Source organism: Stegostoma tigrinum, chromosome 7 (genome assembly GCF_030684315.1).
Source record: "Stegostoma tigrinum isolate sSteTig4 chromosome 7, sSteTig4.hap1, whole genome shotgun sequence".
Lineage (NCBI taxonomy): Eukaryota > Metazoa > Chordata > Chondrichthyes > Orectolobiformes > Stegostomatidae > Stegostoma > Stegostoma tigrinum.
The window spans coordinates 47548252-47563526 of NC_081360.1; the positions used below are offsets into that span (position 1 = coordinate 47548252).

The following is a 15275-nucleotide window of genomic DNA, read 5'->3' on the forward strand; positions in this document are numbered from 1 at the left end:
TTCTGACACTGGCAGTTAGACTACCAGTGTGCCACAATAGTCCCTTCTGACGTTGGATATAACTATCTCTGAACAGGTTGACTAAAAATGTCAATACCTTTGGGACAAGTCGGACTTGACCCTGGGTCTTCAGGTTCAAAGGGAGAGACAATACCACTGCACCTGAAGAGCCCTTCTTGTTCATGTAGATATTTTCTAATTAACTTGAAATACTGAGAATCAGCTACTTGATGTTAGGTATATGATGAGTGAAAGGGCATGTTAATTATGTTTAATGATAAAAATATAGTGGCGTTAACTGCTGCCTCACTCGAATTCCCACTAGAAAATGTGTGAAGGCCAAAGAGGATAGAAAAGCATAACGTCCCACCACTTGCCCCACACTCTCTTGCTACTTCCTTTACATCCTTTACATCCTCTCCACACTTTTCTGCTGCTCCTTTGATTACCTTTTCTGTTCTGCCACTCCTTTCACTGCTTCCCTGATCCCTTCTGCCACTCCTTTAATGTCACCCCGCCCCTTGTCACTGTCCGTACTGTCTGCCTCTGTTCTATTTGCGGATTCTCACTGCCCCCCTCCCTTTGCTTCTTCTCCATACTCTTTCCTTCCACTCCTTTGTTACTTCCTCTATGCTGTTGCTGCTTCCCCCCCCCCCATTCTCATTGCCACCATTCTTCCTCCCCAACATAACAAATGTTGCTTGCCCCACTCCATTTGCTGCTACTACCTCCTCCTACCCCAATCCTATTTTGCTCCCTCTGCTGCTCCCCTTCCAGTTTGTCGAACACATGCACTAAATGGATATTAGCAAACAAGGGTGTGGGCTCCCTTTTCCTGACCTGTGCTGATGTGTGGATGTGGAAGTTTGACTGCAGTGAGGTGGGCTCAATGAGAAGCAAAGTTTGGTGCGGAAATGAGAGGCAATAGAGTGAAGTAGAAGTGTTGGGAATGAAGATCAGGCCAAAGAATATTGTGGGTTTTGAATCTGTCTCATTTAATCGATTTCTGCCTTTTCTCTTTTTCTCGCTATTTCTCATTTTTTCCCTTTCAGATGATGCCAGCACATTGCAACATGTGATGAGAAGGATGCTATCAATAACTAATTGGATGCCACATTTTCTGAATGTGAATGTGTGGGAAAAGTTAAACTGCAAAGCCTTGGTCTCCCCCTCAAAGACAATGAATCAGTGTGCACCTAGTTTTTCTTCCTTTTTTTTCCCCCTTTCCAAGGCTTCAACAGTAGGATTTACAGGAAGTATATCAAAAACATATCTTCCACCTCCAGTGCAAACATTTTCCTTCAAATCAAATTCTAAATTACCCACACTTGCATTTTGCTTGTAATATATGTTTTTCTTCCTATTACCATCAGGTCTAATTTGTAGAAGAAATGAGACTGATTAAAAATGCACAATATTCTTTGGCCTGATCTTCTAATTGACATTGGAGTAGGAACTTGATGATGTGCATCACCAGGTGGTGCTGATAGTTTGTTTCCTGTGGTACAGTTTTCTGTCAATGCTGAAGTCTTAATGTTTTTCTGGGAGACCTCCTGTGGCACATTGTTAGAGTCCCTACCCCTGTACCTTGAGGCCTGGGTTTAGGTCCCACTGGCTGCAGAAATAATGGGAACTGCAGATGCTGGAGATTCCGAGATAACAAAGTGTGGAGCTGGATGAACACAGCAGGCCAAGCAGCATCTTAGCACAAAAGCTGACGTTTCAGGCCTAGACCCTCTAGTTGAGGCCCGAAACATCAGCTTTTGTGTTCCTAAGGTGTTGCTTGGCCTGCTGTGTTCATCCAGCTCCACACTTTGTTACTACTGGCTCCAGAGTTGTGTAATAACATCTTGGATAGTTGTTTAGAAAAATTAAATTAATGTTCCTTTTTCTAAGGTGCTTCTTTGTCTATTTGGGTTCCTTTGCCCATCCACTTTCATCGGGCCATGCCTGGCCCAACCAATTTTGTTTTTATCTTCCCAGGGAGAGGGGCAAAAATCAGTAACACTGTACTGATAAGCCTAACATCTAGTGTTGGAAAAGTTTTAGAATTGCTTATTAAAGAAGAACGTATGGAATATCAAAATCTAATTGGGTCAGCATGGCTTCGTGAAAGGGAAATTGCGTCTGACTAATTTATTAGAATTTTCAACTAGAGTGGATAAAAAGGAGCCAATAAGTGTGTTGTAGTTGAATTTCCAAAAGGGGTTTGACAGGGTACCTCATAAGATAAGTTACAAAATAAGACCCCACAGTATTGTAGGTAGTATATTAGCATGGATAGACAATTAGCTAATGGGAAAGAAACAGTGAGTAGGGGTTAAGGGGCTCTTTCAGGTTGGCAACCCATAATCGGTGGTGATCCACAGGGATCAGTGCTATGTTAATAACTTGAAGGGAGGAAGTGAACGTACTGTAGCCAAATCTGCAGACAACTCAAAAATAGGTGGAAAGCCGGGTTGCAAGATAGATACGGTTCATACAGAGATATTGATAGGTAAATACATGGCAAAAAGTTGGCAAATGGAGTACAATATGGGAAAGTGTGAAGCTGTTCATTTTGAAGGGAGAACAAAAGAATAAGGTGTCACTTCATTAGGGAAAAATTGCAGAAAGCAAGGGGTCGAGATGGTATTTGTGTCTGAAACAAAGCTAGCATGCAAGTGCAGCAGGTAATTGGGAAGGCTAATGGAATGTTAGCACTCTTATTTTAAAGAGGTAGGAGTATACTAGTAGGGAAGTCTAATTGAAACTATACAAATTGTTGATGAGACCACTTCTGGAGTACGGTGAGCAGTTTTGGCCCCCTTATTTAAGAAAATATATTATTTCATTGGAGGCGGTTCAGAGAAACTTCACCAGGATGATTCTTGGAATCAGGGGACTATCTTGTGAGCAAAGGCTAAACAACCATTCATTGGAATGTACTCAAAGGAATTTAGAAGAATGAGAGGTCATCTTACTGAAACCAATAGGATTCTTAAGGGAGTTGACAGGGTAAATGCTGAGGATGGATTTCCCCTCATGGGACAATTTTTGACTAAATGGCATAGTCTCAGAATTAAGGACACCAATTTAAACTAAAATGAGTAATTTCTTCTTGGAGACTTGGGTGTTTTTGGAACTCCTTGCCATAGTGAGCTATGGGGCAGAGTCCTCATGTATATTTAAGACTAAGGTAGAGAGATAAATAGTTGATCAGTAGGCAAATCAAGGGTTCTGGGGAAAGGGAGGAAAATGGATGTGAAAAATATTGAATCAGTCATGATCCTCTCTGCCTCCCAAATTTGATGAATAGTCAATTCTTTCAATTCCTTTATATTCAGTCCTTGTTCTAAGTTTATAAGTTTAGACCTATACTCATACCTCCACAAAAGACTCAATTATCCCACACACGTCCACTGTTATCTCAAGCCCATGTTCTGATCGTTACCTACCTTTTGAACAATTTACTTCCTCCTGCCCATTGACACAAAGAAATCTAGTGCCACCTACCAATCAAATTTCACGCCTTAATTTACACTCTGCTGACTATTCATCCCCAACACTCCAAAGGACCTTTTTACTCAAACATTCTCCAATATGCTAACTTTTCCCACTGCACTTACTCTTTTTCTTTCTTCTTAATTTTGATCGTCTTAATGTTAGGTTTTTGAAAATGTTTCAAACATCTATCCAGTAAGGGGAAAAATATTTCATTAAATTTTGAATCTTAAAGCGTGTATTCAAGCAAACTGTTTTAAAACCATGTGGCAATAGAACAATAAAGTAATAATGAGCTAGCTTTGGTTCCATGTGATCAACTTCTCAAAAACATCTTAGCAATTCCCATGGAAGTACTGAAGTATGTTGTATATGCGAAAGAACCAGGCTAGTTACAAGTATTCTTCCACAGATCCATGAGGACATGCGAGTCAACTCCTGTATAAGTAATTCACTTCTCTTAATTTAGAAGCCACTTAACTTAAAAAGATATCTATGGTTGCCTTCTTGAGCAGTACTCATAAAAGATGACTTGCTCCTGATCCAGTTTGATGGATTCCCTCTAAGCAGTGCCACCTTGTGGCTGTGCAGCTGCTGGCAGGCCCTGTGGATGTCAGTTGACATACTGCTGCATGACTTCTGCTTTCAGAATTAGGGGGTACATTGGTTGTGAGGAGACCAGCAAGTCCACTACACAATGAACTGACTCTGCACGTATAGGGTAGATGGTGATGAAAGGATCAAGCAATTGAGATTTGTAGAGGCTCTTCAACTCCTCAATTTTGCATCTGAGTATTTTCAACAAAGTTTTTTGATGCTAAATACCTTTCTGAATTGAGTCGTCTTCATTCTGCACAGTCACAAACTAGCAACTCCTATGAGTCAGTGGGGATGTTTGATCTCTTCAGGATGCTTTGAGGACATCCCTAAAACGATTCCACTGTCGTCCTGGGAGTGTTCTAAATTGAGTTCCATGTAGGATGGTTGCTTCAGCTAGTCTTATGTCAGGTATGCAAATGACGTCCCACCCAACAATTCTGGTTGAGCGTGTTTTGCATCTTACTACCAGGCACATTGGCTTAGAAATGGATGCTGCTGGTGGCCACCCTACTTGCCACTATATACAGTGAACATGACTTAATAAAAATTATTTTCTAACCTCCCAGTCTTGCCCTACTCAATCAAAAACTTTTCATTGCTACTTGATACACTTAATACCATGCCCTTTGTCCAATCCCACCATTTAAATCATCCTGGCAACAAAAGCAGATTCTGAAATAAAAGTAGGCAGTGCTGGACTGAGCAATTTAAAAATAATGGAACTGTTTGAAGTTCACATTTAACTGTGAAAACTGTTACTCAAATGGTTTGCTACAAAGTAAAATATTCATTTTGAGCGATCACTACTCTAATTGATATGTAGTTCAAGTTGGCTACTGAACCATGAAATGATTTCTGGTAACACTCACATTCTTTGATAAGATTTTCATCAAGTGAATAATTAACTGTTCTTTTTCTTCCCTTATCTTGCAAACATTAGGCAAATACAGAGAAACCTTCACTAAGCAAAGCTGAGCAGTCTGACAGAAGTGCTCTTCTGTCAGATATATGCAAGCCCAAAAAGTTGAAGAAGGCTGTTACCAATGATAGGAGTGCACCACTTGTTAACGGTAAATTTAAAGAATTAGTCAAGTAAGCTTTTATTAATTTGACTGAATAAAATTAAAGGCCCTGATGCTTTGCTGCATTAAAGAATATCACATTGCTCCATTGGCTATATCATTCAAGGTCATATTAATTTACCTGCAATATTCAATCCGTATGCACTTTGTTAAAATGTTTTCCCCTTTACAGTTTTCTCTGAGCTATTTAAAACTCTAGAATTTTGTTTTTTGCAATTTTTAACCCAGCCATGAAGGTACAGAAAAGCATATTTGTTGTTCAATGAACAAAATTACTTACTGCCAGGATTGCTTTGAGGAAAGGAAACTTGCACAAAGTTTTGTATTTTCCTCAGGAACAGGAATGGAATTCTGGTACTTTGGCATGAGAAATTTATTTAAGAATAAATTTTACAACTTTAGTGTTAAGACATTCAAAAATCTCTCAAACCCCGACACTTCTGTAGCAAATTCTTCTGTCAGCAATCTTGGTGAACGAGACTCCGTGCTAGAAACTACACCTTCTATAATATACAAATTACTATTTTATTGGAATACTTATCAGTCCTCTGCAAATAATATCGATTGTATTTCTCTCTAAACAGCTCCTAAAGGTCCTGGAGGAGGATGTGGTGGCGGTGGGAGTAGTGGCGGTGGCGGTGGTGGCGGTGGCGGTGTGGGTGCTGGCCCTGCAGGCTTAGGTGGATTATTTGCAGGTGGAATGCCAAAGCTGAGATCTGCAGGAAGCCGAGAGAGTTCTGGTAAATAAGTTAATTATTGTATACTCGTAATTTTCCATCTTTTAAAAAAACATCATTTGTTTATTAGTTTCCTAAATGGAAATGCTCATCTACTTACGTTAACTGATGCAGTTGAAAATCACTATATATTTGTACTTGTTTCTTTGTGTTTGTTGCATTGTGGCATTTGCAAGAATTTATAGATATCTGGCTTATAAATTTTTTAGTTCGCAAGGAAATATGGATGTGTTGTAAAGTCAGTTATTTCAAAGGAGAGTTTGTATTAAAATGTTTTGTATTGATTTCTGAGGTGGAAAAAACAGGAGGTCACAGGTCCCGAGCAGTGACTCCTCCTAAGGTTCCATGCTCTTCAGAATGAACCAATAGAATGATAATGTGGACATACCTTTTTTAAACTTCAAAGATATGTTTTATTCATGAAAAAACTTTACAAACATGCATACTTGATCACTAGAGTGGTTCAGTTCTGTACAGTATTTGCTTATGGAGCTCAATCACATACCACTGCAACCTTCTCCAGACTTCCTTTGCAAAGGCACATTCGAGAAGGACTTGTGTTATGGTCTATACCCCTCTGAAGCTGTTTCGAAGGCAGCGTGTGGTGCCACAGACTGTCTGAGCGTACATGAAGGATCTTGCAGGCAGTGCCCTTCACACGACCAGCTAAGTGACATCTTGGTACTTGTTGGAAAGTTCTGGTGAAGAGGCATTTTGCCAAATGACTTTGACAGTCTGCTCCGGGAACAGCCTGACAGCATCCACATCTCCTTTCCCACAGGGTCTTGATGACACCACATGCTCATCACGTACTGGCGGACTTGTGATCAAAGGTGCTTTTCTTTGCAATTTTCTCCATGAAGGTCAGGTGATATGAAATAGTTCAACTGCTTGGAGCGTTCCACAGTGCCGAAGACAGTCCCATCCTTTGTAACACCAGTATGTCTTCAGTATGGAGTGACACTTGGTATTTTAGTACTGAAGATCTACACACAGCTCGATATCGCTGCACACAAAGGAGGCCCTCAGGATGAGGGCAGCGTTGGGTGTGATCTTCTGTAACTCCAAAAATTGCCAAAAGACAATGGATGAGTCAGATGGGTCTGAGTATACCAGAGGAAGTGCTTTATTTAACAGTCTGCAGTTCTGACTAATGAATTTCTGCAGGTCAAAACTATTTTTAAACAAAACTAAAGTTGCTGTTCCACAGTGTGTACTTGTTTACAAATAACAGTAAAAACAAAGTTTTTTTTTGTTTAACTACGTATTTACTACCATTTCCATTCACAGATTCTGGTGGAAGTCGACCACCAATTATGCCTCCAGGTGAAAGATCATCTGGTCCCAGACCATTTGCACCAAGCAACAATCCTCCACGGATACCTGGGTCATCTCCTTTTCCAAAGAGTAATAACCCTGAGCTAGCAAGAAATAAATTTCCGCCGCCAAATCAACCAAAATTTTCAAGGCCAGAAATAAGTTCAAAACCTGATGCAGTTCCGCCACCTTTACCAAATGCACCAAGACCATCACCGATGCAAAACAGGGGTCCTCCACCTGCATTAGAAAATCGACCACCCATCAGGGGACCTTCTCTACCAAATCGCAATCAAATGTCTTCTCGTCCGTTCTCTCCAGCTGTTCCACAGAGCAGTGCAAATCGATCTTTTCCACCTCCCACACCTAACAGGGCTGTTGAGGACAAACCTTCACCACCAACACCTCCAATTCCCAGTACTAACAGACCTCCGCTGCCTCCTACACCAGTTAGGATGACAGATGATAGGCCGCCACCGCCACCTATGACAAATAGGCCCTCAATTAATAGGGAGGGCCCACCACTCCCACCACCACAACATCAGAAACCACCTGTCCCTCAAACGCCCAGGCCAACTCCCTCTTTCCAAGCTCCCCCACCACCACCACCTAATCGACCAGGACCACCTTCCAATCATCCGAGCTCCGCTACGGATGTTGAATTTCCAAAGCTCCCTCAACGAAATCTCTCTCTCCATGGCACTCCATCAACATCACCAGGACCAATTCGCAGTGGTCCTCTTCCTCCCAGTGAAAGACCTCCACCTCCTGTGAGGGATCCACCAAGCAGATCAGGTGAGTTAAAAGGAAAGTAATGAAATGAGGATTGAGTGAAGGAGGGATATGGAGGAATGAGGAATAGAATGCACAGAACATTACAACAGTGGAAACAATGTAAAGGAGAGGAGAGACAAAAGAAAGTTAACTGCTGTTTCTCTTTTTTAAATCACATAAAATGATTGAAATTTGTTGGAAATTCATATCCTTAGTTTGGGCCTTTCTTCCTTTAATTTGTAAGGCAAAGAAATGCCTTGGCTTAATCAGAAATTGCTGCCCACTTTTGAAGTGACAGGAATAAGTCAATCTTATGTAATATAGTAAATCCCAAATTACAACAGTTGGGAAATATGAATTGACAAAGGAACTTGATTACAGAAATAATCTCTTCCTTATGGCTGAGAAGTCAATACCTTGGCACTAAGCTTCCTGTGTTGTCTAGAAATCAGAAATATGTAGGTACACACCCTACTCCAATAATAATTATTTATTTCAATTTAAGCTGGGGATTTATTGCATGCATGAGTGTATTTTGTTTTATAAAGCAACAGTAGAGCCTAAGCCGTATGGTGTAATGCAGACTACATTGTGAATTGAGCTAAGGACACTATAAGTTAGAAAACTGTTTAAAACAAAATTGGGACAGTGAAGCAAAGTTTTAGGACCTCTCCAATGTGACATGCTTCTAATCGAATGAAACCTCAAATGATTTGCCCTAGATTTTGTTTAAATGACCAAAACTAGGAAGAAGGAGACTAACAATTTTATTTTATAGATTTCTGGCAACAAAGCAATAAACCACAATTTAAAATGCAGATTTGGATTTCGTTACTAACGTTGAACAGCTCTCATGTTGCATTCATTTTGACCTCTTGAAAATCACATTATAGGACTGTACATTAATTACTTTCTGATCTTCTTAAAACAGGACCTCTTCCTCCACCACCTCCGGTTGGTAGAAATGGTGGTAGCCAGAAAGCACCACCTGTCCCACAGCCTCCAAGCAGAATGGGTTCAGACACAAGGAGTGGCTTCAGACCCCCCCTTCCTCCTGACCGAGGAAGCCCTGTTCCCCCACCTCCCCCACCAACGTCAATGAGGAATGGCTTCCAGGAGTCCTCGCAGTCAATGTGTGATGGTAAATATTACACCAATTATAATCCAGACAGTACCCCGCCCCACCCCCCCCACAACACTCCAGCCTCAGGATGTTTTCAGAATGCGTACACAAAAATGTTGAGAAATAACACTTTGATTGAAGTGTAAAGTTTACAATGGTTAATTAGTGACAATATTCAAACAGCTGTGTTTGAGGAAAATTCAATTGATTTAATTTTGTCTCTCTTTTTTTAATGTTCCAACCTTTTTTTCATATGAATCATTTTCCCTGATGGCAACTAGGTATAAAGAACTTGTTGTACAGAATATTGTAGCCAAAGCCCAGACCTTACCGCTCCGAAGCAATAGCTCCATACAGCTGAGCTGGAAATGTTTCATTGAGTGCAGCATCAGTTAATGGATGCAATCTGAATCGGGTTTGTGCAGGGCTTTGTACTAGACTAGGAGAGGCTGAGGTAGGGTTCTGTACCGGATTGGTGACAGGTACGGGAGCCTGAACCAAGCTAGGATGAGGGTGGGGACCTATTCTGGGTTAGCGAATTTTCTGAATGGGAACCCAACCAGGAATTGTTATGGGAACAACAAGCGGTCCTTCTCTTGTCTTTGGGTAATTGGCTACCTCATTTCGCGCAGTTTTGCATGAAACACCTGGAACATGTTGATTCCTGGCTGCAGCATTGTTCCACTGAATCGCTCAAGTTCATTCAGTTCTAAAGCACCAAAAAAAACTTCCTGAGTTGAGACTCGTGGATAAGTTGCTACCCTTGTGGTATGGATGGATGGTAAGACAACATTAAATGAGAAATGGTGTAGTCGACTTGCAGAAAACTAATTTCCAAAATGCTAATTTACGTAAGAGCTTTTTATGCCTAACTAATTTCTGTATTATTGTATCAAATTACTGGAATATGAAAGGAATCTGATCTGAATTAATTATTGTAAATTTGGGATTGTATTTGGAATCCAAATTGAAGAAAAATTGTCAAGGAATTAAGGAAGAGCACAACGGTTAGCACGACTGCCTCACGGTGCCAGGGGACCTTGGTAGAATTCCAGCCTCGGGCAACTGTCTGCGTTTAAGGTTGCACATGCTCCCTGTGTCTGCGTGGGCTTCCCACAGTCCAAAAATGTGCAGATTAGGTGGATTAGTCATGGGAAATGTTGACTTACAAGGATAGGATGTGGGGGGAGTGGTTCTGGGTGGGGATGTTCTTCAGAGGGTTGGTGTAGACTCAGGGAGCTGGATGGCCTGCTTCCACACTGTACGGATTCTATGATTCTAAGAAAATAATATTCTAAACTCCTAACGCTAACTTTTTGAATGACCATCATCTTGTCTTCAATGATGCTCAGAAACTTTTCAAATAGAACCTTAGCTGATGATGATGGCACCTTGGTCCCTGTTGAAGCTTCTCCCCCTCTGATAATTTGACAAAATTCTGTCCTGTTATTGATAGGGTCATTGGCCTGGATTGCATTTGCTAACTGTATGAAAAGCTGAAATGCTGAGTTCACTTGCATTTGTATAAAATGCACAAGCCACATCCTGATGGTAATAGAATGCAAATCAATGAAAAATTAATGTATTTACTCATTTGAGTGAAAGTAGAATTCCAATGAAGCAGCCAGGAAGTATTTGAACATCATTACAGATCTTAAAATGTGCTGTAAGTTTCTGGTTTATCTCACTGCCATTTTTGTATGTGGTTCATTGTCACAAAAAAAATTAGCATATTTTGTCTTCAGCCACAGTCATATCTGAAGATGTTTTGAAATGCTGCCTTGCAAATGTAGCTATACTGATATCCATGCATTGTAAGATTTTGTAATTATTTTCTTTGACTACAGATGAGTGGGAAGGCCGATTTTCTTTCCATTCCATCTCTGATTTTCCACCACCAGAACCGTATGTAAACTTCCCAAAAACTTATCCTAGTAAACAGAACAAGGCAGAGAGCAGAGGTGAGTAGAAGTGCAATTTGTCAAACCTCCATTATGAAGTTTGAAACATGAAGAGCTGAAAACTTTCCTTCCTTCATTTTAAAAACAGTTCTTTGATGTCATTGCTATTAGCCAAGAATAGCACAGTAAAGTTGCACTTCAGTTGTCGGGATTTGTAGAACAATTCAAAAGATACCCAATCATTTGAAATTATGTTTATCCAATTAATAGCTGAGCCTTACTTGCTGGCTCAATTTTCTGAAGACACAATAGACCCGCTTGTGACTGCTATCAGGGAAAAGTAACATGCAGACATTCAGTCATACATATTTTAATGCCATGTGAGTGACATACTAGAGAATAAGTTGCGTTTCTGAAACCAGAACCCATTTTCAGAAAAAGCGGAGAGAACGTTGGTGAAAGTAAAAGAGAGTAGTGCAAAAACATTCAATGTGAAAGTAGCTACGAATTTAAATGTTGCTTCAGTTACAGCAAAACGTGCTTTTCAAAAAAAGGTGTGTAATTCATTGAAGGAGAAAAATAGTATAAGGGGAATGCTCTTAAAAGGAATTCAAGGTTACAATATTCATGCTTTCATTCCTTGAGATGGGAAGAAGGACTTTTTTGTTAGTTATAGAAAACATTTCTATCTAAATCCGTAATGACAATCATCTTTCTGGAATTTTGCAACAATTAATGTTATAATTGTTCTTGGCATCAAAATTATTTTCTAAACAAATTATAAAATGCTATTTAACTAGAAAAGTTACACTCTATAAATTCTTGAGATGGTGCATTAATTATAATCTTTTTCCTATACAGATTCAGGTCGGAGAGAGCGAGGTGCTCCACCCCTTCCACCAATCCCACCTATACCGAGGTGAAAACAGATCTGGGCATTGAAAACTCACGAAGTCATTCTACTCTTAGACCATCTTGCATGCTTTAACTGCAGACTTGCTACAGGGATGTTGAATTTGCCTCTCAGATCCAGTCATTTTCAGCTGTAGGAATGCTGGCTGTCTGGCATTTGTTTATCTGATGCTTACAGCATCTAGAAATTAAAAAGAAAAAAATTCTCCTTTGCATCTTTTGACTGCTTCAATGTAATACATGCTAACTTGTTTACAATATTATGGACCTGAAAAAAAATGTATTTTTCAAGAATATTTCTTTAATCTATTTTATACGGACGCAATATCATTTGGGTGCTCCATTGGGACGAATTTGAATAAAAATAGGCACTTTGGCTTTAATTAAATATTCTTAGTCATGTTGTTAAATTGAGTTGAATAAAGAGCAGATTTGCATTTTCCAATCTGCCTGTTATAAATTGTAAACCAAAAAGTTTTGAAAAGAAGAAAGAAGCTGCTAATGTACTGTTGCTTGTTGAATTCATTAACTTTAGTAGTTTCTGTTTACATAATGTACATGCTCAACAATGACAGATAACAGATCACAAGTAGTTATGTGAAGTTACACTTATGGTTTGATTTGAGGTTATCATTTAAGAAAATTCAGTTAATAAAACTTACAATCCCATTTTTAAAAATTTGCTATAGTTTAAATTGTTTAAAAAGTGCTGTATTTACTTTATAAATCATTACTTATCAATATATTTTATATTACTGTTTAACTCTAAGTAGTTTGAGAAGATACATAAGCATTACAACAATGGAAATAACAAAATACTTTGGAAAAGAAAATTGGATTGTGCATAGCTCTGGCTGTCCCTTCACAATTGCCATCTTCAATCACTGCTTTCAACCAAATCAGTTTCCGTAATATTTATCGTAAGTTTCTGAGGACCTTTGGTGGTGTAGTTTCCCCGTCCTTAACTCTGAGCCAGGTGGCCTGGGTTCAAGTCCTACCTTCTCCAGAGGTGTTTAATAACATACTTCCACAAGTTGTTTAGAAAATATTAGATGGGTAACAATTATGCAAATGATTTGTCTACTGTTTGATGCTGTCAGAAACAGGCATCTTCAATATCATAAAACTACATAGAATATGCAGCACAAAAATAGACCATAAACTTTGTTAGTAATCATACTCTATATAGACCATCTCCAATTATAGCTGACACAGCATTTTTTCTTTCCTTCTTTTCCTCTCTCAAAACTTGTCAAGTTTTCCTTTGGAAGCATCTATTTGTCTCAGTCGCTTCTTTGATAGCCAGATCTATATTTTAACCTAATGTTTCCCAAAGTTTTTCCATATGAGCTTATTTTAATGCCTTGGACTTTGTATTATGTTAGAGTGAACATTTGGGAGGTGCAAGCGATGGTGAACAGGAGAATAGAGGGTGGGGGTGGAGGCTGCAACACGAGTGATAGACTTCAGCTGCTATGTAGGGTTTATCTGCTAGAAAGTATTGAAATGGTAGCGTTCTTAAAAAATCTACCTTCACAAGTTTTCCTTTTGGAAGCAGATATCGGGCCGTTGTGATCTGTTTATTATTCCTTGGCCATTATTACAAAGGAAATGCAAGGATTTAAAGGGGCCTCGCAGTCATTAGAGCTTCATTCAAGCTTCAATGGCACCTGCACATTTTTTTTCCAAACAAAAAAAAATTTATGAATAAAGCATTAATATGTTACATGAAAGTATGACATTTCTCAGGTAAGCATGTTATACTCTTAGCTGCCCCAATCCAAATGCAAACTTGGAACATTTAGTAAATATGACAAAAAGCTATTTACATTCCATTCCAATCCAAGCTACAAGGTCTTCTAAATTAACCAGCTGTCTGTACACCGTGGCAGAAACATGTTAGAACGATAGTCATTCCCTACTGCCTGGTGGCTGCTGCCCTAAGCTCTTTAGTGTGTCTGTCAACATGTTGTCCTGGACCTTAGAATGTGTTCATGTGCAACATTCTGTCAACATCATCTCTTTGCACTGCAAGCCCATCAAATTTAAGCATGATCAAAGCGCATCTTTCACTGAGTTGTTGGTCTTCTGTGTGTAACTGTTGTTTGTCTCTACATGCATCTGAGGAAACAGTCCATAGAACACAGAGTGCTGCATCTCTAAGCTGCATGGGGAAACCTCAACAAAAAAACACTGCATCTCTGTCCAGACCTTCCATGTCAGCCATTGCTCCCCTACAGAGCTCATGATTAAAACGAATTATCTACAGTTTGACTAAATCAGAGTTACCCAATCTGAGTAAAAACAAGTCTCCTTATTTGTATTTATTAGTAATAACCCTTCATTTATGGCCCCTTGTTTTGGAATCTCCCACAAGTGGAAACATTCTCGCTGCATCTACTGTATCCCAACTCATTTGGAATTTTACAGACCTGTCTTAGCTTATCATGAAGAACACTTGAAGCAGTAGGGAGATTTTTAAACTAATTCTATTGAATAATTATTGCCAGAATGAGAAGCAGGAAGTTTTTTAATTGTAGAAATTACATTTAAATCATTGTGTGGGAATTGAAGTAGAAGATTAGATCATACAGACAGAATTAAGAAAAAGTTTCAGCTCTTCAGATGGCTATTTAACTCACCATTGTGATATTTGAATGAAACATCACTGTTTACAGGTCTGGCAAATGTTTGACTGGAAAGGTTTAATGTGGATACAATATATTCCAACCTGGAGAATTTCAAAATGGCAAAATCAGGATGAAAGATGTTTCGGATGTTTTTGGTAGGACATCAGAAGAGAGCGAGTCACCGATCCCAGCAGTAATGTGATGCTGCGTTGGGATCAGAACTTGCACAGAAGGGAGATAATGGGAACTGCAGATGCTGGAGAATCCAAGAATACAAAGTGTGTAGCTGGATGAACACAGCAGGCCAAGCAGCATCTCAGGAGCACAAACGCTCTCTGATGAAGGGTCTAGGCCCGAAACTGTCAGCTTTTGTGCTCCTGAGATGCTGCTTGGCCTGCTGTGTTCATCCAGCTCCACACTTTGTTATCTTGCACAGAAGGGAGTTGTCTACTCACTGTTGGACCAGGTAGTCATGCCTAACTAGTGACTGAAGGTTATCATCGACCCAAGTGCGAGAGAAGATATATCCAGATTTCGCCATCAACTGCACGTGAATGCAAATGGTCATTGAATTATTTTTGAATTGTATTCCAAGACTGACCAGATTCTTTTTGATAATAGTAACAGGAATAAGTGTGTGCATGAATTCACAACTTAGGGTAGATGAACTCTATGCATGTGGCAATCTTAAGATTTCAGTAAGCAGGTGATTTAAT

General features: G+C 39.5%; 1 protein-coding gene across 2 annotated transcripts in view; it reads left to right on the plus strand.

Annotated features, from left to right (window-relative positions):
- The window catches only part of wipf1b (WAS/WASL interacting protein family, member 1b), a 111358-nt gene extending 96504 nt beyond the window's left edge, over nt 1–14854 (plus strand). For both annotated transcript variants that reach the window (XM_059647210.1, XM_059647211.1), the window contains exons 3-8: nt 5024–5153; nt 5750–5905; nt 7193–8014; nt 8925–9134; nt 10964–11077; nt 11879–14854. In XM_059647210.1, the coding sequence (XP_059503193.1) occupies nt 5024–5153; nt 5750–5905; nt 7193–8014; nt 8925–9134; nt 10964–11077; nt 11879–11940 (1494 nt within the window). In that variant the 3' untranslated portion in view covers nt 11941–14854. The remainder of the gene's footprint in view (nt 1–5023; nt 5154–5749; nt 5906–7192; nt 8015–8924; nt 9135–10963; nt 11078–11878) is intronic.
- Nucleotides 14855–15275: the final 421 nt, after the last annotated feature.